Source organism: Psammomys obesus, unplaced genomic scaffold (genome assembly GCF_907164565.1).
Source record: "Psammomys obesus unplaced genomic scaffold, mPsaObe1.curated_primary_1811, whole genome shotgun sequence".
Taxonomy (NCBI): Eukaryota; Metazoa; Chordata; class Mammalia; order Rodentia; family Muridae; genus Psammomys; species Psammomys obesus.
Genome location: NW_026596158.1, coordinates 1,446,494 through 1,472,187, shown reverse-complemented (window position 1 = coordinate 1,472,187; position 25,694 = coordinate 1,446,494). Strand labels below are relative to the sequence as shown.

General features: G+C 52.9%; 2 protein-coding genes across 2 annotated transcripts in view; one reads left to right on the top strand and one right to left on the bottom strand.

Annotated features, from left to right (window-relative positions):
- The window catches only part of Map4k1 (mitogen-activated protein kinase kinase kinase kinase 1), a 20,789-nt gene extending 12,201 nt beyond the window's left edge, over positions 1 to 8,588 (bottom strand). Inside the window, exons 1-11 of the mRNA XM_055594769.1 lie at positions 7,757 to 8,588; positions 7,537 to 7,594; positions 7,328 to 7,418; positions 6,794 to 6,858; positions 3,832 to 3,887; positions 3,698 to 3,745; positions 3,537 to 3,579; positions 3,374 to 3,446; positions 2,556 to 2,687; positions 1,066 to 1,128; positions 888 to 969 (exon numbers count right to left, since the gene is read on the bottom strand). Of these exons, the coding sequence (XP_055450744.1) occupies positions 888 to 969; positions 1,066 to 1,128; positions 2,556 to 2,687; positions 3,374 to 3,446; positions 3,537 to 3,579; positions 3,698 to 3,745; positions 3,832 to 3,887; positions 6,794 to 6,858; positions 7,328 to 7,418; positions 7,537 to 7,594; positions 7,757 to 7,855 (810 nt within the window). The 5' untranslated portion in view covers positions 7,856 to 8,588. The remainder of the gene's footprint in view (positions 1 to 887; positions 970 to 1,065; positions 1,129 to 2,555; positions 2,688 to 3,373; positions 3,447 to 3,536; positions 3,580 to 3,697; positions 3,746 to 3,831; positions 3,888 to 6,793; positions 6,859 to 7,327; positions 7,419 to 7,536; positions 7,595 to 7,756) is intronic.
- Positions 8,589 to 8,835: 247 nt separating this feature from the next.
- Positions 8,836 to 16,633, top strand: Eif3k (eukaryotic translation initiation factor 3 subunit K). The gene is made up of 8 exons (XM_055594813.1): positions 8,836 to 8,990; positions 9,845 to 9,943; positions 11,952 to 12,072; positions 12,888 to 12,962; positions 14,068 to 14,134; positions 14,587 to 14,664; positions 15,966 to 16,091; positions 16,567 to 16,633. The coding sequence occupies exons 1-8, from the start codon at positions 8,932 to 8,934 to the stop codon at positions 16,596 to 16,598; spliced, it is 657 nt and encodes a 218-aa protein (XP_055450788.1). The 5' UTR covers positions 8,836 to 8,931; the 3' UTR covers positions 16,599 to 16,633.
- The last annotated feature ends 9,061 nt before the right edge of the window (positions 16,634 to 25,694 follow it).

Here is a 25,694-nt window from a genome sequence, read left to right as displayed (position 1 = left end):
GGGGGGGGCAGGGGCGGGGTCAGAGGACTGGCATGGTGGGGAGGGCAGGGGCGGGGTCAGAGGACTGGCATGATGGGGGGCAGGGGCGGGGTCAGAGGACTGGCATGATGGGGGGGTGAGGATAGGGGTCTCCAGTAAGGAAGATGCTGGGAGCACCTGAGGGAGAAGGGACAGGAAGCTAGGAGACTCAGGGGCCCAGAGATTCTGAGAAGTTTTAAGGGTGAGAAGAATTTAGGGTTCCCAGGAGGGAGGAATTCTAGGGTGTCCTAGAAACAACAGGGCTTGATGAAGCCTCCTGGGGACACATGGAGGCCTTTGGGACTTGGCACATTCTAGCAACTCAGAGAAACTTGGAAAGGTCTGGGGTAAAGCCAGATATGATGGCTCATGCCTGTAATCCCAGGCCTTAGGAGTTAAAGGTAGGAGTTTCAGGAGTCCACGGTCAATCATGGCTATATAACAAGCCTAGATGTAAGGCTAGCCTGGGCTATATGAGAGTATAACAAACAAACAAATGAAAACAAATGGAAAAAGCACACACACATATAAACAAGCAAGCATAAGAGAAATAATCTGGGTATTAATTTGGTTTGAGCTTTACTTTTTGAGACAGGGTCTCACATAGCTCAGGCTAGCCTCAGACTCTCTATGTAACTAACGATGGCCTTGTACTTCTGATCCTCCCACTTGTACGTCCTTAGTGCTGAGGCTTGTGCCTGGGCCTGGACCTCTTGGCGCAGTTTGAAGGCGCCTGTGGGTAGAGTCCTGGGAAATTCTGAGGGACTAGTGGTTTTGAAGGGGCCACCAGGGTTCTAGATGCAGCTGTGAGCTGTGGAAGACTTGGGTGGTCCGGGGCTGAGGGAACAGGGCAGGGAGAGGTGTCTTACACTGAGCATCTTGGCGGCGCTGGGCCGTTTCTTGGCGTTCTTTGTGAGCGTGACTTTGACAAAGTTGTGGAAGGCAGATGACCTTGGGAGGAAGAAGCCAGGTCTGGATGAGGGGATGGGGTCCTTCTCCTTATACCATAAGCCCCTCCTCTGCCCTCCCTCAGGTCGCCTCCCTTACCATCTGCCCTTTTCCTTTAGCCGAGGAGGCTGATAGCCGCTCTTGGTCATGAGGAAGAGAACCCTAGATCAGAAGGGAAGAATGTGAGGTTCAGCTCCATGGAGCCAGACCACACAGCTTCAGGAGCTCCCGAATGGAAGTAAGACAGGGGAGCTGCCTCAGCAGCTAACAGCAATTGCTGTGCAAGCATGAGGATCTGAGTTCAAATCCAGACCCTCTGTAAAAAAAAAAAAAAAAAAAAAAAAAAAAAAAAAAAAAGCAGAGCATGCCTGTGACTCCAGTGTTGTAGGGGTGGGGACAGGAGGACCCTCAGGACCTGCTCGCCACCAGCCTAGCTCCAAGATCGGAGAGAGACCCTGCCTCAAAGGAAAAAGGCGTAGTGTGATAAAGCATGACATTCGATATCCCTTCTCTGGCCTCTGCACCCCCACGGGAGTGTGCACCTACCTGCACACACACGCACACACACACCCAAACACACAAAAAGAAGACGCCTTAAAATCATCCCCAAAAGCTGAGTATATGGGCCTGTGAGATGCTAGCTCCGTCGGGGGAAAAGCACTGGGTTCAATTCCCGGGACACGCAGAGTGGAAGTAGAGAAGGGATTTCTGTAAGGTGGCCTTTGACCTCCACGTATGTGCATAAACAAGCCAGGCCTGCTGATGAGCACACAATCCCGGTGCTGGGAGGCAGACAGGTGGAGCTCTGAGGGCCCCTGGCCAGGCAGCCGAGCCCAGTCTTCCAGTTCCGGGCCAGTAGACCTTGTGGGGGTGGGGAAGGACGGTGCACACAGGCAGAGGTGTGCGCGTGTGTGTGTGTGTGTGTGTGTGTGTGTGTGTGCGTCAGTTCTGGTTTTCAATTCAGTGTGCCCACCCCCTTTCTTTTGGGAGCTCTGAGATAGGATTTTGCTAATTAGCTCAGGCCAGCCTCAAGTTCACCACCCTCACCTCAGCCACCGAGTGCCGGGGCCACACGGCCGCCATGCCTGGCTGTGAAGGCCATGACTGAGAGAAGCTGTTTATGATGAGTCTCCAGGGGGGGATGCCAGCTGGGCATGAGGGATCACACCTGTAATGCCACCGCTTGGGAGGCTAAGGCAGGAGGATCAGACTCCAAGGCCAGCCTGGGCTACAAAGTCAGTTTGAGGTCACTCTGGGCTACATAGGGCGAGAGGGAGACCCTGTCTCAACAACAAACAAACAAAAGACAGACATCCATAGACCTGTGAGGCCGAGGCAGGAGGATGTGGAGTGTACAGCTATCTAGAAAACTGGGGGCCAGCCATGGCTCTGAACACCCAGCCCCCAAAAAGAGATGGGGACCGCTGAGCTGGAGGTCTTGCTGTGGGAAGCTGAGGAAAGGCTTCCAGTGCTAGGAAAGCCCCAGGGGTCTCCCTAGGAACATGTGGTATGAAATGAGGACACAGACGGAAGGGTAGTTGGAGGGTCGGGCCTTGTGCCCAGTGGGCATCTGCCAGCCCCGCCTTTACCTGAGAGGGTGCACGTCAAAGAGCGGGGGCTGAAGCTCGGCCAGTTCAATGGCCGTGATGCCCAGGGACCAGATGTCGCACAGCTCATTGTATCCTCCCTTCAGGGCCACAGCTGCCACCTCGGGAGCCATCCTGTGGGCAGAGACCCTCAGAGAGCAAGGGGTGACTCAGGGACACAGAGAGGTGGGGGAAACGGGGGCACAGGCAGAGCCAGGGAGGAGGGACACTGAGGCAAAGCTGCAGGCGGAGTTAGAAAAGGAGAGTGTGGGACACTCGGGACCCCAGCACTCTGGACTTTGCTAAAGCAGGAGTTTGCGGCCAGCCTGGGCTACAGAGTGAGATGCTGCCTCAAAAGAGGGAGAGAGGGAGGAAAGGAGAGAGAGAGGCTGGGAGTATGGCTTAGTGATATAGAGATGGCATCAGTCCCTGCGACTAGTTAAAGCAAAAGAGATCCACAGGCCGGGCCTGGTGGCACATGCCTGTGATCCCAGCACTCAGGGAGGAAAAGCCAGGCAGATCTCTGTGAGTTCCAGGCCAGCCTGAGCTATAGGAGAACCAGTGTCAAAACACACACACACACACACACACACACACACACACACACACACACTCCACAACTGCCACCACTGAAATCCTAAACACAAAGAGAACCAGGCAGAAAGGGCCAAGGAGAGGCACAGATGAACGGAAAACTCAAAAGAGAGTCAAAGAGAAGGAAAGGGTCTTTAATAGGAGAAGGCTGAGCCAAGGACTTCCTGGGGGACCAAGGGGGGAAATGCCACTGTCTCCACCCTGGCGGCCGTCCCAGCATCCCTCACCAGTATGGCGTCCCAATGAATGAGAGGCGCCGTGCCAGTGTCGCCCCGATCTGGGCTGAGATTCCAAAGTCAGCTGAAGGCAGAAGCAGAAATGGGATGTGAGTCTACCCCAGCCCCTCTTCAACCTCCATCAGCTCCTGGGCACCCCGAGGGACACACTCACCCAGCCTAACCTCCCCGGCATCATTGATGAGGATGTTGGCTCCCTGGGGACCAGAGGAGGGGTTAGAGGTTGTCAGAGAACCCCCCTCTCCCCAGCGCTCCTGTCCCTCGGACTCCGCCCCGAAGCTCCCTCCCTCGGTGACACCCTCGTCCGAAGTCTACCTTGATGTCTCGGTGTATCTTCTTCTGTGAGTGCAAGTAGGCTAGCCCCTGGGGAGACAGGAGCATGGGGCCGGTGAGCGCTGCTCCTGCGGGGTGCTGCTCGCTCCGCCCCGCCCCACCCCGAGCCCTCTCACCTGGAGCACTTCCCGGCATACGTAGCTGATCTGGAGCTCGGACAGAGAGCCAGTCACTGCAAAAACCATCCCAGCCAGGCCAGGTGTTGGGAGAGGAGTCAAGAATCCTGGCTTTCTGGGGTCCCCAGCCTCCCTCCACCCGTGACATCTGACAGGATGACCAAAGAGGAGGGGATCCTGGATGGGACAAGCGGAAAGGGGAGAGAGAGGGTGGTGGCAGCTTGAAAGGTGATGAGCTGAGCATGGTTGATTTTGCGTGTAATCCTATTACCTGGAAGGCTGAGGCAGGAGGGTTACCCTGAGTTGAGGCTAGCCTGGGCTATATACCAATATCTAGGCCGGTAAGGGTTATACAGTGTGTATGGAGGGAGAGAGAGAGACAGATGTATGCAGCCACAGGCCAGAGGAAGATAGTCACTTAGCAAATAATTACAATATGCCTACTCTATGCCAGGTCTGGGAGACACAGCTAAAAGCAAGAGTCATCCAAAAAGCTGGGTGTGTGGCTCAGTGGTAGAGCCCCTGCCTAGAATCCCAGTGAGGGGCTGTGGGTGTGGCTCAGTGGTAGAGCCCCTGCCTAGAATCCCCCAGTGAGGGGCTGGGGTGCGGCTCAGTGGTGGAGCCCCTGCCTAGAATCCCCCAGTGAGGGGCTGTGGGTGTGGCTCAGTGGTAGAGCCCCTCCAGTGAGTTGCTGGGGCCCAGCTCAGCCACAGAGTCCTTGTCCAGCATGTGAAAATCCCTGGGTTTCATTACTGGCACATGCATATGCAAACACACAAAAAGATAAACCCCTGCTTTTATGGAGAGAACATTCCAAGAGGAATAAAAGATAAGATGGTAAAGCTAGAGGAAATTCTCAGTGCTGTATCTCAACTGTTATTTTAAAAAATAATAAATAAAAAAATACGGAAAAACACAATGTAAGATGTCAGTATGCTAATAATTAGTAAGAAAAAGACAGAGTCAGAAATAACAACAGGAAATGTGTGTGGGAAGGGCTATGACATTTTACACTCGCTGGTCAGCAAGGCTACCCTAAAAAGCAGGAGTGAGGATGTGATGGTTCCTGCTCCGCAGGAGGAAAAGAGCAAGGGCAGGAGGTGGGGACAATGGCCAGAGCCGTACGGACGGCTACGGGAGTCACGGGAGTCTCTGAATGGGGTGGTGTGAGGGCAGCCAAGATGAGCACTAGCAGAGATAAAGAGGCAGGCTCACACACCCAGCATCAGGGCAGAGAAGGAAGAAGCAAGCAGGTTAGTGAGGGGACAAGAGAAAGAAAGATGAGACAGGGTGGTGGACAGACAGCGGGGCTCACAGAGGCTGGATGAGTCACTTCCTGTCTATGGGCCTCAGTTTCCCGTCCTGGGGAGGGTTTTGTGTTGCCCGGGTGAAAGCTGGGACCCGATCCATCTTACCTGGTAAGCATTCTACCACTGAGCTGTAGTTGAGGGATTGGGCTAGAGTGAGTTAGAAAGCCAGAAAGACAGAGGTGAATATCAGAACTTCAGAGAGGGCGGAGGTGTGGGGCAGGTGCAGAGTAGGGCCTGGCTGCGGTAGACCAGTAGTCCTAGCTACTCAAAAGGCTAAGGCAGTGAGATCGCAAGTTCAAGGCCAGCCTGGATAACTCATTGAGACTCTGTCTCACAATAATAAGTAAAAAGAGGGTTGGGGAATGTCTAGATAAAGGGATATGATAAAAATACTTTATATACCTACAATTCTCAAAGAATAGAAAAATCAACTTACATTTAAATTCCCAAAGAATAAACTAGTTAATTTAAAAAGAGGGGGGTTGGGAATACAGCTCAGGGTGCTGGCCTGACAAACAGAAGATTCCAGGTTCAAAATTCACTCTCATTTTTTTCTTAAATGTGTGCAGCCAGATGAGGTGGCACACACCTGTAATCCCAGCACTCAGGGAGGCAGAGGCAGATGCATCTCTGTGAGTTCAAGGCCAGCCTGGTCTACAAAGCAAGTCCAGGACAAGTCAATGCTACACACAGAAAAGCTGTTTCGATAAAAAAAGGGTGTATGTGTGTGTGTGGGGGGGGGATTCAGAGGGGTTAAGAGGCCTATCTGACTTTTAACCTCAAATTCCCCTAAACGCGAACTGCAGGCTAGACCCAGAAATTCATTGACTGACTGCCCAAAAATCTTAGCAACTAATCTGAGTAAGAAAATGCAGAAATAGGCCAGGGATGGCAGCAACGTGCCTTGAATCTCAACACTGTGGGAGGCAGATGTAGGCAGAGCTCTGTGAGTTGAAGACAAGCCAGGACTACACAGTGAGATCTCCATCGTAATGAAAGAAAGAAAGAAAGAAAGAAAGAAAGAAAGAAAGAAAGAAAGAAAGAAAGAAAGAAAGAAAAAAGATGGTGGTGATGGTGCACACTTGTAATCCCAGCATTCTGGGAGACAGAGGCAGGTGGATCTCTCTCAGTCCGAGGCCAGCCTGGTCTACAAAGTGAGTCCAGGACAGCCAAGGTTACACAGAGAAACTGTCTTGGGGGGAAAAAAAAAGCAGAAATGCCCTAACCCAACCCAGGAATACATTGTGGCAAGAAAACACAGACATCCCAACCAAGATGGAGACATGGATGTGGAGAGGATTGTCACCTGGGGAAAGACGGGCAGGGCCCTTGGGTGCTGGAGGCCAGGGTCATCACAGGATTACCTAGCGTCATTCAATGGAGGCCCAAGGGAGGGGCTCATGGTGTGAGGCTTGGAGCAGAAAATCAGTTCCCAGGAAACAAGCACAGAGAGATGAGAGAGGTGGACAGAGGGGCCTGGGTCCCCACAGAGGTGCACAGAGGGGGCCCGAGAGGTGGACCCCACAGAGGTGCACAGAGGGGGCCCGAGAGGTGGACAGAGAGGGCCTGGGTCCCCACATATGGGGAGAGAGGGGGCCGGGTCCCCACAGAGTTGGACAGAGGGGGCCTGGGTCCCTTGTCTTTCCTCTGACCTTGGTAGATGTCCTGGAGAGAACCAGCTCCACAGAATTCCATGCAGATCCAAAGCTTCTGCAGCCTACAGGAGGCCAAAAGAGCAGGGCTGACAAGGACAGTGAACCCCCCCAGGCTTGAGGCTAGCCTATTCCTCTTGCCCACCGGAGAGTGGAGGATGGACCAGAAAGAGTGCACTCTGGAGCAATTTGACTGGAACTTAGGTCTTTGGGTTCCAGCCCCAGGGCACCCCTCTGCCATCCCAGGCTCGCTTAGGGCACAGAGCAGAATGCTCATGGAGAAGCAGACAGAACAAAGAAGCCCAGATTTGAGGAACAGATGTCATTATTGAGGCAGAATTTGGGGATTCATGTTAAACAAGTAGAGTGAAAATGAGGGATGCAGGGTACAGACTGTTGAGAGATCTGTTTACAGTGGGCTGAGGTCAAGTTAGGGTATCTGGGCCACAAAGGGTAATTTAGGGCTGAGGACCTGGCTAGGGGTGTCTAGTTGGACATAAGGGGCTGGAGTTGGGGGATGGGCTAAGACGTTACCAGAGGTAACTGCCGTGGTAGGCCACGATGTTGGCATGCCGGCAAGTTTTCAGCATGAGAATCTCCTTCTGGAGGGTGGAGACGTCATCGTCTGTGAGGAGGGGCAGGAGGGAAAAAGGACGCTGCAGCCGGGGGGCTTACAGAAGTGTTTCCCATCCCAGGGAGTTTAAGGGCAGGCCTGGGCTTAAAGCTGCTGGGGCCCCTCTCACCAGGCTCCATCTTCACCATCTTCAGAGCCACCAGGTCCTTCGACACCTTGTCTCGGGCCTTGTAAAGGGGAAGTTGGCCATCAGGCAGGCTCCATAGCTTGCCGCCCTCAGCATCTCTGAAGCAAGGCCAGGGCCTGGCATCCCCTCGCACTCCGCACTCTGGCTTGTTGGCCTCACCCCGGCCATCCCAGGTTTGAAGGAGGCAGAAGGGCTCTCTCACCTTGAAGACTTCTCCATAGGTTCCACCACCCAGCCGCTGCAGTAGATCATAGTGTTCACGGGGGTCCTTATTAAAGATGTCGGGGTCCACAAGGGCCATCCCTGGAGGCCGGGGCTGGGCCAGCGCCCAGGGGGCCAGCAGGGCCTCAGGGCTTTGGTGTATTACCCTGTGTCCCCACAAGTCTTGGGCCCGCCTCGACTCTGCGGGCTGTGGCCTTTCCCCTCCCCGCTCTCGCTTCCTGCCCCAGCTGCAGGGCTGTACCGAGGGCTCCACCCCCGTCCCCTGGGTTCTGAGCGCCTGATAGCCTTGGGCCCCATGGGACTCTGTTTTACCCCCTGAAGTGCACTGTGTAAATAAGATGCAAAGGACCTAAAGTGCAACCCGGGGCTGACGTGGCACCCTCCCCCCTAACACTCCACCGTTCTGGGAGGAGTCACACGTTACAGTTGAACCTCTGCAAGCCAGAGGGCTGCCAGGCTGCCCAGCGCTGGCTAAGGAAGCACATAGGCCTGGCCTGTCTACTCTTGACATGAACGCGTCACTTAAGTGACAGCTCCGCTCAGGGCACCTGCCCACATGGCACATGCCGGTGCGTCGTTGTGCGGAATCCGTAGCGGACACGGGACACTCGTTCGTAGCCCCCACGAGGAGCCTGATATTGAGTCCCGGATGCCACGGCGGTCCTGCCAGGCGCAGGAGCCACTCGCCTGCCCGGCCTCCTAGCAGAGCACTGTAGCGTCAAGCAACGCAGGGTGGGGACCGGGGCCTGGGACTTGACAGTGAGGAACTGAGGATGGTGGGTGCTGTCGCAAGCACCCAAGCCCGGGGCGAAGAGAAGGCCGCCAGAGCGCTTCGCGCGGTTACACGCGTTTACGGCCACGCATGCGTGCAGAGAACTCCTCGCCCTAGCGACGCGGCGCACGCGCGGCCCGGGAAGGTCTAGCCCCGCCTCCCGGCGCCTGCGTAGTGGGGCCGACTAAACGTTTTCTCACGCCGTGGGTCCCGCTGGCGGGCGACTGCCGGAAGCGCCGCTCCTTCTGCCTTCCTTGCGGGAGCTGGAGCGAGGGCGTGACGTAGCTTCCGCTTCCTGCGCGTCCCTCTCTTCCGGCCCTGGAGTGCTGGGCGCCGGTGCTGGTGTTCGACTCCGCCTGGGGCCGCGGAGGACTGCCGCGATCATGGCGATGTTTGAGCAGATGAGAGCCAACGTGGGCAAGTTGCTCAAGGGTATCGACAGGTCTGAGCTCGGCTGGAGGGCGCGCTCTGGCCCAGCGGGGCGGAGAAGACGGGGAGCCGGCCAGGGTGGCCAGGGTGGCCAGGGCCGCCGGCCAGGGGTGGAGTTTCTCCAAGTTTCTCTCCGTCCCTCAGCTTTCCCATTCCCGCCGCCCCTGACTCCCAGTCTCTCTTAAGTCTCTTCCTGGTTCACTGATGTCTGCACGGCTACTGGGAACCGGAGCTGATGGAGACAGCCACGGGCCCTGTTCTCCTGGACCAAGGTTCCCATCCCAGCCAGGCGACAACCCCTTCCAACAGATAGTGACAGCGAGGAACGATCGTGGCTGGACCAGGGCAAGCCACGGATTGACCTAGGCAGGAGAGGATGGAACTGGGTTAGAGCGGGATCCAAGGAGAGGGAGGTAGATGTCTAAGGAAGGCACGTATACAGGCTGCAGAGCCTGGCTGAGGTTGGAGGCATCCTAGACGACCCAGGGCTTTAGGAGGGCTAGCCAGAGGTCTAGATTGTGAGCAGGATTTCTGCTGATTGCATGGTTGGTCAGCTATTTAGGTAGATCGAGTGGATGGGACTAGCTTTGTTATTTATGTTTTAAATGGAATGCGTATAGATTTATTAAAAGGATAATAAGGGGAGGAATACCCCCCAGGGACAGGTTTACAGCTCAGCCTGGACTGTTCCTGCCTTCTCTCTTGTTTACGGATGTGTGTCTCTTTCCTTTGAGACAGGTTTTCGCTGTATATCCTAGAGTAATCCCAGACTTGCAGTCCTCCTGTCCTGCCTCAGCCTCCCAGATGCTGGGGTGAAAGGCGCGGCCCGCCACACCAGGCAGCTCACCTGTCTTGATTACCTTCCAGGTACAACCCAGAGAACTTGGCTACCCTGGAGCGGTACGTGGAGACGCAGGCCAAGGAAAATGCCTATGACTTGGAGGCCAACCTGGCTGTCCTGAAATTGTGAGTGTCTGTCCCCTTCCCGCCATCATGCCAGCAGCTGGCTATCTGGGATAGGGAGCTGGGCGCAGAGGGGCCTGGGACAAGCTGCAGGAGGTGGCTTCTCTTTGGTCTGTGGGCTAGAAAGCCAAGAAAGTGAGGGTAAGGTTTTTCTGTCCTGTTTTATCTTTAATTACAAAATATACAAGATAATCTATGAACAATTCTCTTGCTTGACAGATTATTGTAAATGAGCATCCATTTTGCTAGTGCCACTGGCCCTCTGCCCGCATGCAGATCCCTAGCTTATGTAACCACGTTGAGCCCTCATGGCGTGTCTTTGGGTCCTTGTATCCAGTCAGCCTCGGTTGGGCGTGCTTGCTTTGAGCTCCACTGTAACCACAGAGCACAGGCTCTTCTGTAGCAGGCATCTTCCTCTGGCCGCTGGGTTGGTGCAGCCTTCCTTTTTTCTCTTTCTTGATTTCACGTGTGTAGGTGGAACGTTTGTGTGCACATGCCTGTGTGGAGGCTGATGGCAGGAGCCATCTCCAGTCACTTCCACCTTTTATCCCTTGAGCTGGGATCTCATGGAACCCAGAAGTCACCAACACAGCTAGTTCTTTTAATTCGTTTTGTTTTACGAGTGTGAGACCAAACGAGGAGGCCCGAGGACACCCTAGCGCAGTCAGTTTCTGCTTCCACCTTGTTTTGTTTCATTGTTTTTGACGCAGGGTCTCTACAGATCCCGGCTGTCCTCGAAGCTCGTTCCATGGAGCAGGCTGGCCTCAAACTCGCCTGCCTCTGCCTCATGAGTGCTGGGGTTAAAGGCGTGCGAACCACCTTTGAGTCCGGGAGATTGAAATTGGGTCACTGAGGAGTTCCCACAGCAGGTGTCTTAACTGGCTGAGCCATCTCTCCAGTCCTTTTTCTGGTTTTGTTTTTATTTTTTAAGGAAGGGTCCTGTAGCTCTGGCTGGCTTTGAACTTGCTATCAAGATGGCCCTGAACTCCTCTTCTTCCCAAGTGCTGGAATGATGCGTACATGCCACCAGGACCTAAACCGGGTCCCCCTGGACCTGCCCAGTATTTTACTGTATAGCTCAGGCTGGCCTTGAACTCTTGGGGTCCTGCCTCAGACTTACAAGTACCGATTACAGGCACATGCCACCACACCTTGCCGCCCTCCGGTGCTTTCTTGACACACCACTAGCTGTGTAGCTTAGTTGGTTTTGCTGGGGTTTTTGTTGTCGTTTTGTTTCGTTTTTGAATCTTGTCTCTCCCTGTGTAGCTGTTGGTCTGGAACTTGTTATGTAGATCAGGCTGGCCTTGAACTCACAGAGGTCCATCTGTCGCTGTCATTAGTATGCAGCAGTTTTTGTGGCCTTAGCTTTCCTGTCTGTCAAATGAAGATAACCTGTTCTCTGGTGAGGCTGGCTGCCCAGTGTGTGCTAGCCTCCTGTATGACAGGGTGGTCTGGTCTGAACCTAGGCAGCCGGGCTCCAGGCTTGACTCCCACTCCAGAATCTCCTCTAACCGTGTTCCTTTGTGAGTTACACGACAGTGTCCACCCTCTTGTATGGCTGAGGGGGTCATCTGTCCCCAAGTCCAGAGCAGGGAAGTGGACTCAGGGAGTTAGCTACATAGAGAAAACAGTTGGTGTTGGGGCCTGCACAGTCCTAGGTTCTAAACCGCAGACAAGAGCCTTTGTCTGTCTGTCCTGGCAAGGCTGGGGCATACGAGGCTATCATTTTACCCTTTCGTGTATATATGGCACAGGTTGACCCCAAACTTGCAATTTCCTGGGTCCTGGAGTTGCAGGCAAATGCCAGTACAGCCAGCTTTGCAAGATGCCACCATTGGCGCATGCCTTTAGTGCCAATACTGGGGGGAGGGGGAGCAGAGGCAGGGGATCTCTGAGTTTGAGGCTCTGGTCTACAGAGCCTGTCCAAGACAGCCAGGCATACACAGAGAAACCTTGTATCAATAAACCAAAACACAAAACAAAATACCATTGTTGTGTCTGTTGTCCTTAGGTACCAGTTCAACCCAGCCTTCTTTCAGACCACAGTCACTGCCCAGATCCTGCTGAAAGCCCTCACCAACCTGCCGCACACGGACTTCACTCTGTGCAAGTGTATGATCGACCAGGCACACGTATCCTTCCAGTGGTGTGGGGGCGAGCTCTGCGCACTGTGCTCTGGGGTCAGCCTGGTGCTGGGTCAGCGCAGGTGCTGTGGTGCTCCTGTGTCTTAGAGGGCATATGGAGGTCAGGCACAACCTGGCGTAGCAGTTTCTCCTTCCACCTGTGGGTTTCAGGGATCCGGGTCAGTGGGCTTATTCCAACCATTTACCTGCTAGATCATCTTGCTGGCTCCGAATATTTTTTTTTCCTTCTGAGACAGGGTTTCTCTGTGTAGCCTTGGCTGTCCTAGACTCACTTTGTAGACCTGGCTGTCCTCGAACTCACAGAGATGTGCCTGCCTCTGCCTCCCTGAGTGCTAGGATTTCAAAGATTTGTTTTCTCTATATGACTGTTCTATCTGCATGTATAGCTGCTCACCAGAAGAGGGCACCAGATGGTTGTGAGCCACCATGTGGTTGCTGGGAATTGAGGTCTTAACCATTAGGCCATCTCTCTGGCCTGTGGCTCAGAATTTTTAATTTATTATTATTCATGTATTTATTTTTTGAGAAACAGTCGTGCTATGTGACCCTGGCTGGCCTGGGGCTTGCCATTTAGACCAGGCTGTGCTAAAACTCCAGAGATCCCTCCTGTCTCCCAAGAGAGAGTACTGGGGGTGGGTACTGGAGAGGTTGAAGGTGTTACCCCAGCCCTCACACCCACGAGGCAAGCACTCGACACTACTCCGCACTGCGGCCCCATCCCAATTCCCACCTTTTTTGGGGGAAGGAGTCAGGTAGAAGAGGTGTGAGAAGGATTGAGGTTCCTTAATGCTTCCTGACGCCAGCAAGAAGAGCGGCCCATCCGACAGATCTTGTACCTGGGTGACCTGCTGGAGACCTGCCACTTTCAAGCCTTCTGGGTAATGTCCTCTGGGTCCAGGCTGCCATGCTACAGTGCGTGGGTAGCGTCCCCACCCAGCGCTTCATAAAACCAGGCATGTTAGCGCACGCCGGTAATTGTAGAAGGGAGAACAGGATCGGAAGCTCCGTCATGTCCTCCTCAGCTGCACGGAGAGTTCAAGGTCAGCCTGAGCTTCGGGAGAACCTCTCAAACAAGCAAGAGCAGTGGTCCTGCCTGGTCGCGGTCTCTGCGCTCAGTATGTCTGCTCTTCACATGGAGCCAGCACTGAGAGCAGCCCGAGTTGCTCAGGCTGGCCCTGACCCCGCATCCTGCGCCTTCTCTCCCCCATCGGAGCACTCTGCTCATCCAGCCTTTACATGGTAGTCACCCAGGGGAAGGCTCTGCCAGGCTGGCGGCCATTGCCTGACATGCCAGAGCTTGGGGAAGCTGAGGATAGAGCTCCAGGCGAGCGGCTGGAGTGATGGAGGCTCACAACCATCGTCACTCCAGTTCCGGGGTCCAGCCTGTTCTGGCCTCCATGGACCCTGGCCGTGCGCTTGGTACACAGACATACATGCCCGCAGAACACCATACACATAAAACTGTGAGCGTGCGCGCGTGTGTGTATGTGTACGTATGCGTGTATGCATATGTACGTTCTGTGGCTTGTTGGATCTCCCAACCAGGCAGAGCCAGTGGGTCTACAGAGCGAGTCCAGGGTAGCCAGAGCTACACAGAGAAATCCTGTCTCAAGACCGAAAAGGAGGGGCTGGAGAGATAGCCCAGGAGTTAAGAGCACTGTTCTTAAGGTCCTGAGGTCTTCCAGAGTCTGAGTTTGAGTCCCAGCAACCACATGGTGGCTCACCATCACTATAATAAGATCTGGCGCCCTCTTCTGGCACACAGGAATACATGCAGGCAGAACACTACATAGTGGAATCAATCTTTAAAAGACAGCCTGGGCGCAGGCTGGTCACACTTGCTGGGTAGCTGAGGCTGGCCTTGAGCTGCTGCCCCGCAGCCTGAGGTCCTCCTGCCTCGGCCTCCAGAGCATCAGCGCCCTTCAGGAGGGTGCTGACAGCAGTACTGCCTGTGCTAATGCTGTGGCCATCCCCCTTGCGCAGCAAGCCCTGGATGAAAACATGGACCTCCTGGAAGGCATAACTGGCTTTGAAGACTCTGTCCGAAAATGTGAGTCCTTCTCTGAGCCTGGGTTCCTGAGGGGCCAGGGGCACTGGCAGTGGGCTCCTGGGAGATGGGCCCTCGTCACCATTCTAGAGGTGCTGGGAGAAGGGAGCCTAAAGTCTTGAGCAATGACCTTTTTCACTGTGAGCATCAGAAGGTTAAGCAAGGCCATACGAGCAAAGGTCACGGGTACAAGGCGTGAACAGTCACAGGGATAAGCTGTGCTCAGGAGCATTGTTCTGAATAACAAAAGTAAGCAGCTGTGTGTAATCTGAAGCAGACCCATTCTTATTTCCTGTACCTGGGAGCGCCACAGAGCACATTCCAAGAACAAGCCCATGTTTGAAGGAACAGAGAAAGAGAGGTCACAAGCCTTGTTTTCTTGTGCTTTTCTGACGAATTCTCACATGGCTCCATTCTTGGACTACATTCTGACAGTCTTTGTTTTGACTTCCTAGTCATCTGCCATGTTGTGGGCATCACGTACCAGCACATTGACCGCTGGCTGCTGGCGGAGATGCTTGGAGACCTGACGGGTGAGGCCTGCTGCTGTTCTGTCAGTCTGAGAGGGCTAGGGAGCTGGGGCACAGCCAGCTCGGGAAGACCCATCGTACCATTTCTAGGTTATCTGGTCCGGAGAGTGGCTAAGGGCTTGGTATAGAATGCTGCCCTCTGAATCTTTAGTGGGTTCAAGGTTTAGCCAGGGCTGCATAGTGAGACACTGTCTCAAATACAAGTTGCTGCCCTCCCCAGGTGTGGTGGTGTCCACCTGTAATCCCAGCAGTAGGAAGCAGGGGGATCGTGTGGAGCTCCCGGCCAGCCTGGGCTGGAGCCTAAGACTGCACCAAGCAGTCAGTGAACCAGTGACCGTGTCAGCCCGTGCTCCTGAGGCTGCTCGTGGCAGTGCATGCAAGAGCTCAACCTTTTTCACAGATGGGCGAAAACGGCAGGTGTTTGCATCTTGTAGTAGTCAGTACTGGGGCGGCATTTGACAGCCCCAGGGCCTTGAGGCGGGTACCCCGAAAGGAGAGCAGATCGGCTTTCCTGCCTGTAGTGTGCCGTGGAACCACAGCAGCGTGCCTGGGTGAGAAGGCGGCTTTCCTCCTGGTCCTTGGCCTCCTCTGAGGACTTCCGTGGTCTTTCTTCTGTGGTGACAGGGATCATAGGAAAGGCCTGGTCAGAATGATGTCCTTAAAGGTCTCTCCAAGTAAAAAACATTGGCATATTTGAGTTTGCAGAAAGGCATGGAGGCTGGAGAGAGGATGGTATCTAGGAGTTGAGACCCTTTACTGCTTGATCTTGGAGATGGTTTGAGGCCCTGGGGACCTGCCAGCATTCACACTTGCACACGCATATAAATTTCTTGTGGGGGCTGGAGAGATGGCTCAGAGGTTAAGAAAACTGGCTGCTCTTCCAGAGGGCCTGAGTTCAGTTCCCAGAACCACATGGTGGCTCACAACCATCTAAAATGAGTAAATAACTAAATCTTAAAAAGAAAGAAACTAAGGGAAATGGGGCCACACACTATAACCCTAGTACTTAGGCAAAAATATTAGGAATTTAGGTCATCCTCAGCTACATACTGAGTTCCAAGCCAGCCTGTGCTACATAAAATTCTGTCTCAAAAATAAGGTGTGTGTGACTAGGATGAAGAGGCTAACAGCGCCCTCTGGTGGCTGGGTGGGTGAATGAGCCCCAGAAGGCAGCTCTTACCCTAAAACACCATGCAGCCCTGCTGCTGTCCAGGCAGAAGATGCCGAGAGCAGTTGGGCAAAGAGCCCTTGGTGTTGGGGTTCACGCAGCCGACATTTCCACCCTGCTTGTGTGTCGCCTGCAGACAACCAGCTCAAGGTGTGGATGAGCAAGTATGGCTGGAGCGCGGATGAGTCCGGGCAGATCTTCATCTGCAGCCAGGAAGAGAGCATTAAGCCCAAGAACATTGTGGAGAAGATCGACTTTGACAGTGAGTGGCCTAGCCCGATCGCTCTTCATTTTGCTTCTTAGGAGGGTTTCTCTGTATCATTCTGGCCTTCCTGTGGACCAGGCTGGCCGTGAACTCGGGGATCTGCCTGCCTCTTGCTCTCCTGACTGCACAGGCAGTGGTCACCATGTTTGGGCCTCAGCATCTCATAGACAGTTCCCTCAGCGGTGGCAATCTACTGGCCAGGCCAGTGTCCAGCTTGTGAAAGCAACTAGAACAAGGCTGAATGCACACAATAGGAAGTACTGCCAGGCGTGTGTCCGAGCGCGTCATTTAGCTCTGATTCTGTAAGGTAGATGTACACAAAGGGGGAAACTAAGGCACAGACCCATTAGAGAACATGTCCAAGACCACTAAACCGTAGAACACAACGCCTTTGTGGTGACTGACCTGAAGGCTCCCTGGGAGGTAAGGCTCCCCCCTTCACCAGTTGACCCTGTTTTTCCCTTCTCAACAGGTGTGTCCAGCATCATGGCCTCCTCCCAGTAACTGTGTGTGCATTTAATAAAGAGTTGTTCACCCCACCCTGCTGTCTCCTGCCTCTCCCCTCAGAGAGCCAACTTGTGGCCTGAGCTGGGGCCCTTCCCTCTTGTTGGGTGTCCCCCTTGCCACTTCCTCCTTTGCCCCACCCTGCAGCCTTTCCCTGCCTCTCCTTCCTGACCTGTGAGTCAGCAGGATGAGGTAGGCCGAGGACGGTGAGTGGCCTGGGGAGTTGCCACCCTGGGGCCCTGGACTCTCTGGGGGGTGGAGAGCAGACTTTAGGTCCTTGACAAGTCACCCTGCTTGTTCTTGGCAGTGCCCTCAGCTGAAAAGGAGAGTCCTGTTTCCTTGGCTGGCAGCGGGTCCGGGCTGTGAGTGGTCGCTTGCACTTGGGAGGTTCGTGCAGGCAGGAACACCAGGGGTTAAAAATCTACCCTTAGTTACATCAGGTCTTTAAAGGGGATGGAGAGGCTCAGTCCATAAACTCTGCTCAAATAAGATGTGGTGGTTCACGGCCAGCGGAGCCACACTGGTGAGTTAAGGGAAAGGGCCTGATTTAACAGCTGTAGTTGGGTTCAGGCCCCGGCATCACGCCTTGATCCCCAGCCTGTGGGAGGCGGACCCCCACGTGGACATGTGTGCACCTGCCATGCTTGACAGCCAAGAGTGGTGCACTCTTGGTCCTCTTAACAGTGAGCCAAAACGCCAGAGAAGCCCAGGCGGCGCTCGGGAGGCACTGCAAGGGTCACCGAGGCTGGGGCTGGCCTTCCAGCTGCTCTGCTCGGAACTGTTACCATGTTGTCTGCTGAGTCAGCAGTCTTCCCAGCCACCCAGTCATGTCACACCCAAAGATATGACAAGAATTCTGGCCAAGTGACCTTAAACAGGTGATTTCTTGTGTGCACAGGGCCAGGGATGAGGTGAGTGGAGATAAACTGAAGTAAATGTTCAGCCTGGGCCGCTCCCACCTCCCTTGGGGCCTGTTCTGTCACAGCAGTGAATGGAGTGCTGGCCTGTTCAACCCTCCCTGAAGCCAGCACTCACCCAGCATTCCTGAGAGGATCCTGTCCCGGGAACCAGGGTGTGGCGAGCGCCCTTTGCTCTGGTCTTCAGACCTAGCTGAGCAGGAACTAGAATCTTCCTAACCCTGGGGACAGAGCACATAAATGGCTGCTGTTCCTGAAAGTCATCTCCGAGGTGCCAAAGGAGGGGGCCTGGTGTGCCGCCCCACCCGCCAGCCATCTTTGTAGAGATCTAGGAGCCATCCTGGGTGGGGACGATAGCCAGGCATCCACTGGCAGGTGCCTCTGTGGGGGATGAACTTGAACAACTGGCCGTAGCTGCTCAGCAGGAGAAATGACCTTTTGTCCTCTGGCAGCCACATCTTGTCCTCTCTCACTCTGGCTGCCCCAAAAAACTGAGCAATCTCAGACTAGTGGCTGTGAGCTTTGGTTTAATGGCTGGAGTCTGTGTCTGGTCCTAAGTTGAGAGTTAGTACCTAAAGTCAAGGACAGAGTTTGATCCATTATGAGACAGAAACTCCAGAGTTGGCTGGAGAGACTCTCGGTACAGGCGAGAGTCTCCATGTCTGCCCCTTCAGGCTGCTTCTGCAGTCACCTGTGACATCCCTGTCTACTCCCCGCCTGGGAGACAACCTTGCCATAGACTCCTTGCAGGGTTGAGGCGTACGGGAGCCAGCCACAGTGTCCTGGCACTCTGCAGGCAGAGGCAAGTGTGTTCCTGGCCAGCCAGGGCTACACGGTAAGATTGTGCCTTAAAAAGAAAAAGATTGGGTTGGAGAGGCTCAGTGATCAAGAGCACTTGCTGCTGTTACAGAGACCCTGCATCCAGCTCCTAGAACCCACTCGGTGTCTCCCAGCCCCCTGTCACTCTTGTTCCAGGGCATTCTGTTCTCTGAGGGGACCAGACATGCGCCGGTGTGTGTACATATACGTAGGCAAACACACACGGCAGTCTTTGTTTTTTTGTTTTTTGACACAGGGTTTCTGTGTAGCCTAACTGTCCTGGAACTCACTCTGTAGACCAGGCTGGCCTCAAACTCGAGATCCACCTGTCTCTGCCTCCCTAGTGCTGTCAGGATGTTCTAAAGGGACCGTTTTGTGCCAACCTCATGGTGTGAGCCGCTGCCTCAGCTGCTGCCTCTTCTGAGCTGCTGGGCTGGGAGCTCCCACACAAAGTGTGCCAGAGGACTGCTGGCCAGTATACACAGCAGGAGTTCAAGGCCGTCCTCAGATAAATGGGGAGATGGAGGCCAGAATGGGCTACTTGAGACTGCCCCTCCAAGAAAGGCTGGGTCCTTCAGATTTCAGTAGAGTTCCCATGTCGCCTCTGCTCAGATGCCAATCCGAGGAGTTTACCCCCATTGTGCCAACAAAGTTAAATTCATGCCCACCCCACTTTCCTGACTGCCCTCCTCCACAAAACCTCACTTTTAACTTCCTCGTTAAAAAATAAATATGTATGTACATATATATACACACACACACATGCTTTACCTGGTGGCACATGGATTTAATCCCAGCACTCAGGGAGGCAGAGGCAGGCAGATCTCTGTGAGACCAGCCTGGTCTGCAGGACAGCCGAGGCGACACAGAGAACCCTATTGTTGTGGATGTAAGCATGTTTTTGTTTTGATGCCAGGTGGGATATGGGGCTGATACAGACTGTCCACAGCAGCAGACATTTGCCTGGTGCAGGCTCTGAGAGGGGCTCTTTGCCAGCTGCAGGTAGTTTAAGTCTGAGGACTCTGGCGAGGGAATAAATGCCAGAGCCCCGGGAGAGAAGGCGATTTCCCACCTGCTGCTCCTGGTTGATACGGTTTGAAGGGAAGAAGTCACAGATCTCCTGAAACGAAGATGGGCCTCCCCCAAGGAACCAGACAGCCCTAAACAGCAGGAAGTAGCTAAGCAAAACTCTGCCCCCGTTACCCACTAACCTTTCCTACCTATGGTATTGGGGTGTTGTAAGGGATTGGGGTAGAGAAGGGAGAGAGTTTAAGAAGCATAAATAAAATAGTTTTTTAAAGTACGCCAGGGGGCTGGAGAGATGGCTCAGTGGTTAAGAGCACTGTCTGCTCTTCCAAAGGACCCGGGTTCAATTCTCAGCACCCACATGGCAGCTCACAACTGTCTATACCACCAATTCCAAGGGATCTGACACCTTCACACTAATGCACATAAATTATAAAAAAGTACGCCAACAAATATACATATACGCATAATGTATATATATATATATATATATTGTTTTTACTCAGCAGTAAAGAATGCTTGCTGCACTCCACTGCACGCCAGTGATTCCCAGTATCCATGTTGGGTGACTCACACCTACCCTAACTCTAGCTTTAGGGCATCTGATAACCTCTTCTGTCCTCCATGAGCACCGTCCTCACATCTACACACGCACACACACACAGCAAAATGAAATATTTAAAAATTGCATTTACAGCTGGAGAGGTGGCTCAGAGGTTAAGAGCACTGACTGCTCTCCCAGAGGACCCGGGTTCAATTCCTAGCACCCACATGGCAGCTCACAACTGTCTAATTCCTGTTCCAGCGGATCCGACTCTCAAACATGCAGGCAAAGCACCAGTGTACATAATAAATAAATAGTAAATTTAAAAAAAAATTTTTTTTAAATCACATTTGTTTATTAGTGTGTGCCTGTGTGCCCTTGCCACACATGTGGAGGTCAGAGGACTACTTTTAGGAATCGGTTCTCTCCTTCCACTGTGGAGGTTCTGGAGATGAGACTCCTGTCATCAGGTGCACTGGACAGCTCTATGTCTGTCAACTTGACACAAGATGGAGTCCTCTGAGAGGAGGGAGCCTCAATTAAGAAAACGCCTCCTAAGCCGGATGGTGGTGGCGGTGGTGGCACATGTCTTTGGTCCCAGCAGATGATCTCTTTGAGTTCGAGGCCAGTCTGGTCTACAGAGTGAGTTCCAGGACAGTCAGGGCTACACAGAAACCCTGTCTAGAAAAACAAACAAAAAAAGCCTCCTTAAAATGGAGTTGTAGGCAAGCCTGTAGAGCATTTTCTTAATTAGTGACTGATGGGAGAGCCCAGCCTGTGTGGGTGGGGCCAGCCTGGGCTGATGGTCCTGGGTTTTCACTGCAGCAACAGAAACCGTAGGAAGACTTTAGGCCTGGCGCTAGGTGCCTACCTGCTGAGCCAGGTCACCAGCCCCTAACTGGACCAGTGTCTGCAGTTTTTGTTGCTGTTTGAATATTTTGTTAAAGTCTCCCTAGGCCTCAGGCTGACCTTGAGCTTGAAGACCTCCCGTGCTTGTGCCCCATCCTCCCAAGTGCTGGGCCTGCAGGCTTGAGTTTGCACACCTGGCTCTCCTGGTGGCTTTCAGCCTATTCCTTCACTTAGAAATTTAGTTAAGTTTCCTCTGCCTGCCGGCCACTGCTTCAGGGGCCAGAGCGCGGGCAGAATCTGAAGCAAAGGTCCCCTTCCCTCCCTTGTGGGTCGCTATTCTTGGGAAAGGAACAGGCAAGACAGAACAGTAATGAGTCAACGATGTTAAATGGTGAAGAGTATTGTGGACAAAGGTTTTGGTTTGGCGGTTGTCTGCTTGGACCCTGGGCACCTCAAGTTAGGCAAGCATGCTATCAGCAGGCCGTGCCCCCAGGCCTCACTGGCGGATTCTGGTTAAGCATTCTACCACTGAGCCCCAAACCCCTCAGTCAGTTTGGGTTCTAGGCAAGTGCTCCACCAGGGAAGCACACACCCGTTCCTCTCTGGTGAACTCCAACGCAACACTCCTCCACCCTCCCAGCCCAGAATGCTATTTTATAAAGTGGTCAGGGACAGGCTTGTGGAGGAGCACAGAGCTGCAGGAGAGGAGGCTGTGAGTCATGGAGATGCGGAATGTGGGAAAGTACAGCAGACAGGATGTCCCATCGTGCGAAGGCCTTGGAGGCTTAGGATCACGGACAGGAGGCAGGAGCCGGGAGAAAGTGACAAGGCAGCTGAGAGGAAAATGGGGACGCAGACAAAGAGAGGGTCTGGCTGAAACCCCAGAACTCTTTGGTTTATTAAATGCTGTTTTAAAGGCTATGCTGACATAAAGAACATTTCCACTTGTAAGAAAATGTGTCGAGTGGAGTTCATCCTATTACATGCACTAAGCTAGACTCAGGAAGACAAATGTCATGTACTTTCTAGAGGAAGAGGAGGAACGGTGAACGGTCGTGGACTGGTGATACAGTCCAGTAATCCCAGCAAGCCTTGGGAGGCAGCAACCGGAGCGTCCCAAGCCCTGGGCCAGTGTGGCCAACTTACTGAACTAAGCCTCAAAAGACAAAGTGGAAAGGAGGCTGAAGATAGAATTGTTTGGTGGAGAGTTTGCCCAGCAGGTCCTAAATTTAATCTGCAGTTCAGAGGCAAAACCAAGAAGTCGAGGAGAGAAGGAAGGGGGCAGCAGGCGATGTGGCCCAGCCTGAAGGCTCAACGCGGGGTCTTAGGTGGTGGAAGGGGAGAACTGACTCCCGAGAATGAGGACATGGCGGGTCCAAGGTGTGGCTGAGGGGAAGGTTTTTTGTTTTGTTTTTCCAGGCAGGGTTTCTCTGTGTAGCCTTGGCTATCCTGGAACTCACTACACCAGGCTGGCCTCGAATTCATCACACAGATCAGACTGCCTCTGCCTCCTCGGTGCTGGGATTAAAGGCATGCACCACCATGCCAGGAAGGCTTTTATTTGTAGTTAAGGAGGGAGAGCACAGCCAGAGCCATCTGAAGAGTCTAGGGCAGGGAGAGAAAAAGTAGTCAATTAAACATAACTGGTAGAGAACTAGGTAGAGAGGAGAGGAAAGGAGAGCAAGAGAAGAGAAAGCAAAGAGGACCAAGAAAAAGAACCAGGAGCCAAGAAGACAAAGACTGCATGGCCAAACTGGCAGGGTTACATGGGACCAAGAAACCGGGCGAATAGAGGCTCAGGAGCTGGAGAAGTTTAGGGTAGGGATGGGGTGAGAAGAGCCTCAGGTACCCACTGAGCCTAGAGGCCAGCTTGCTAGTAGGCACCATAGGTAGCCATTTGTCTGGAGTTTCCTTTGGACCTGACAGAAGACTATTCTTTTTTTTTTTTTTTTCCCCCTCTCTTTTGGTTTTTTGAGACAGGGTTTCTCTGTGTAACCCTGGCTGTCCTGGAACTCGCTCTGTAGACCAGGCTGGCCTTCGAAATCAAAGGTTTTCCTGCCCCTGCCTCCCTTTGAGTGCTGGGATCAAAGGCGTGTGCCACCACCGCCCAGCTGTGCAAGTATTTTTTATGTATTCAAATATTTAAAATTACTACGTTTCGTTTTGTAAGAGGGCATACGTGGAAGTCAGGAGACAACTTTTGGGAGGTGGTTCTAGTACCTTATGTGTCTCAGGAATTACGGTTGTCAGCCTTGGCCACCTATACCATACCGAATTTTAAATTTAAAAAAATAATAATAATAATAAAAAATTACTAAGGAAGGGCAGGTCTACCCCTGTGGACTGCCCAGCTTTCCTGACTTTGACTTCTCTAAGTATGGAGACACACAGAGCTCTGATCAGAGCAGGGAGGGCCACGTTCTGACTCCAGTGTAGGCAACCAGGCAGCTGATCCAGCAGCTAAAGCTAAGGCTGTTTCGAGTTTCCCCACTAGCCTGAGCTAAATAGTGAGATCCTGATTGGAAAAAGAGAGAGAGAGAGAGAGAGATATGAGGACGGCAAGAGAGGGAAGAAAGAAAAAGAAAAGAAAGGAAGTACCAGCATTTGGTAGGTGGCAGCAGGTGAATTAGTAGTTGAAGGTCATTGCTACACCTGAGTTAATGGCCAGCCTGTGCAGTGACAATTCTGAGGTGTTGGTTCCTTTAAGAGCACAGAAAAAAATGTTAAGAATGTGCTTTCATTTTAATCCGAGGTGTGGGGCTGCCTTGGAAGCAGCTGACTGTGGTTTGCCCAGTGCTCCAGCAGAGGCGTGGCTTTTGCCAGCTGCAGATGGTTTCTGAGATTGTGTGATGTTTGGAATTCTGGGGATTTTTCAGAGGGTATACAAATGCTAGAACCGGGGTGGGCTGGGCGGGTTGGTGGTGGGCGGGCATTGGTTGCAATTTCTTAGTCATGCTCAAGGAAGAAACAAGATGAAAAATTAAGACTCTCTCTATCTCTCGATTTCCCCTCTATCCTTTTTCCCCTTCCTAGTGAGGTGGGGCAGGGGGCAGAGGAAGGGTGGGAAAAAGAAAAAGCCACAAAGTAGCAAAGACCTGCTCCAAGCCTGGGCCCACTGCCTAAGACCCTGTCTGAAACAAGACAAATCCAACACCTGGAAAACTTTTGCTTCAGCTGGCAAAAGCATTTAGGGCCAAGCCAGACAATCTGGGTTTGATCCCCAGGACCCAAGGTGGTAAAGGCAGAGAATGAACTCTGACCTCCACACAACAACTCTGACCTCCCATCACAACGAATAAATGTAATAAAAAAAAAAAATCTAATCCGAACAACAAACTGGGGCTGGAGGCAGAAGAAGCGGGGGGCAGGGAGGAGGCTATGAGACTGCCTCTTTTCAAGAAGCCCTGCGGTCTGGAGGTGACAGCCCAGGCCTTTAGTCAGGGCAGAGGCAGGCAGAGGTGGAGGCAGGCAGATCTCTGAGTTTGAGGCCAGCCTGGTCCTAAAGAGAGTCCAGGAGAGCCAGAGATGTTACACAGAGAAGCCCTGTCTAAAAAACAAAACAAAACAGAAAACAAAAGAAAAAAAAAAATAGAAGAAACCAAAATAGAAGAAACCCTGTGAGGGAGGATGGAAGGTTCCTGACTAGCTGGAAGCACCAAACTGCCCTTCAAGATGGAGACGACCTGTACCAGCCTGTCTAAATAGCAGATGCCTGTTTTAATGTGGCGCCATCATTTTTACATGAGTTTCTTTTTCTTTCTTTCTTAGAATTTATTATTTATTATTTATTTTATGTGCATTGGTGTTTTGCCTGCATGTATGTCTTTGTGAATTTGTCAGGTCCCCTGGAACTGGAGTTACAGACAGGTGTGAGCTGCCATGTGGGTGCTGGGAATTGAACCCAGGACCTCTGGAAGAGCAGCCAGTGCTCCTAACCACTGAGCCATCTCTCCAGCCTCTCTCTCTCTCTTTCTTTCTTTCTTTTTTCCTTCCTTCCTTTCTTTCTTTCTTTTTCTTTCTTCCTTCTTTCTTTCCTTTCTTCCTTATTTGTTTTGTTTTTGTGACAGAGTTTCTCTGTGTAGCCCTGGCTGTCCTGGAACTCACTCTGTAGACCAGGCTGGCCTAGAACTCAGAGACCTGCCTGCCTGTGCCTCCCAAGTGCTAGGATTAAAGGCTTCCGCAACCATGCCTGGTTTCTGTATGTTTCTTACTGCTGCTCATCTCCACTGCAAGGTGAGTCATTTGATAATTGACCTGGCTTATCATGATGGTCAGTGCCTGCACGTAGTAGGTGCTCAGTGTCTGCTGAGTGAATGAAGATAGACAAGTCTAAAAATAGATTCCCTGCCTTCCCAGCTATCTGTCTATTCCAATCTAATCTAGCTCCACGTCTATTTTGTGAGTCATTCAAGAATTCTCTTTCAATGTCTACCTTTCCATAAAGCCTATCCTGAAGGCTTTATAGTTCAGGCCATTCTGGAGTTTCTTTTATTTACTTATTTTTTGACAGGGTTGTTCCTCATGTAGCCCAGGCTAGATTCGATCCTGACCCTCCTGCGCACACTTCCAGGTGGGGGTTAAAGGCATGCGTCACCATGCGCAGTCTTAAGCTCGATCACTTATTTGACTTGAGTCAGAGGTCTCCCTCTGTACCCCAGGCCTCAGCATGTTAGTCTGTCTTCAGTCTCAGGGGCCCGAGAACACCCCTGTGCCATCACGCAAGGGTTCTAGGAGATGGTTTCCTGAGGGTGGGGACTTTTCTGGCGTCTCCAGGCGTAGGGCACGGCCTCACACACAGTGAGCAGCCAGTAAATCCTGATTATGTCTGAACGGCTGAAGGGGGACGCATTCCATCCCCAAGCAGGTTAAGGCCGGACGGCGGACGGACCCCGCCTTATGAATCATTCATCCCTCGGGCCCCGCCCACGCGCGGGGGGGGGG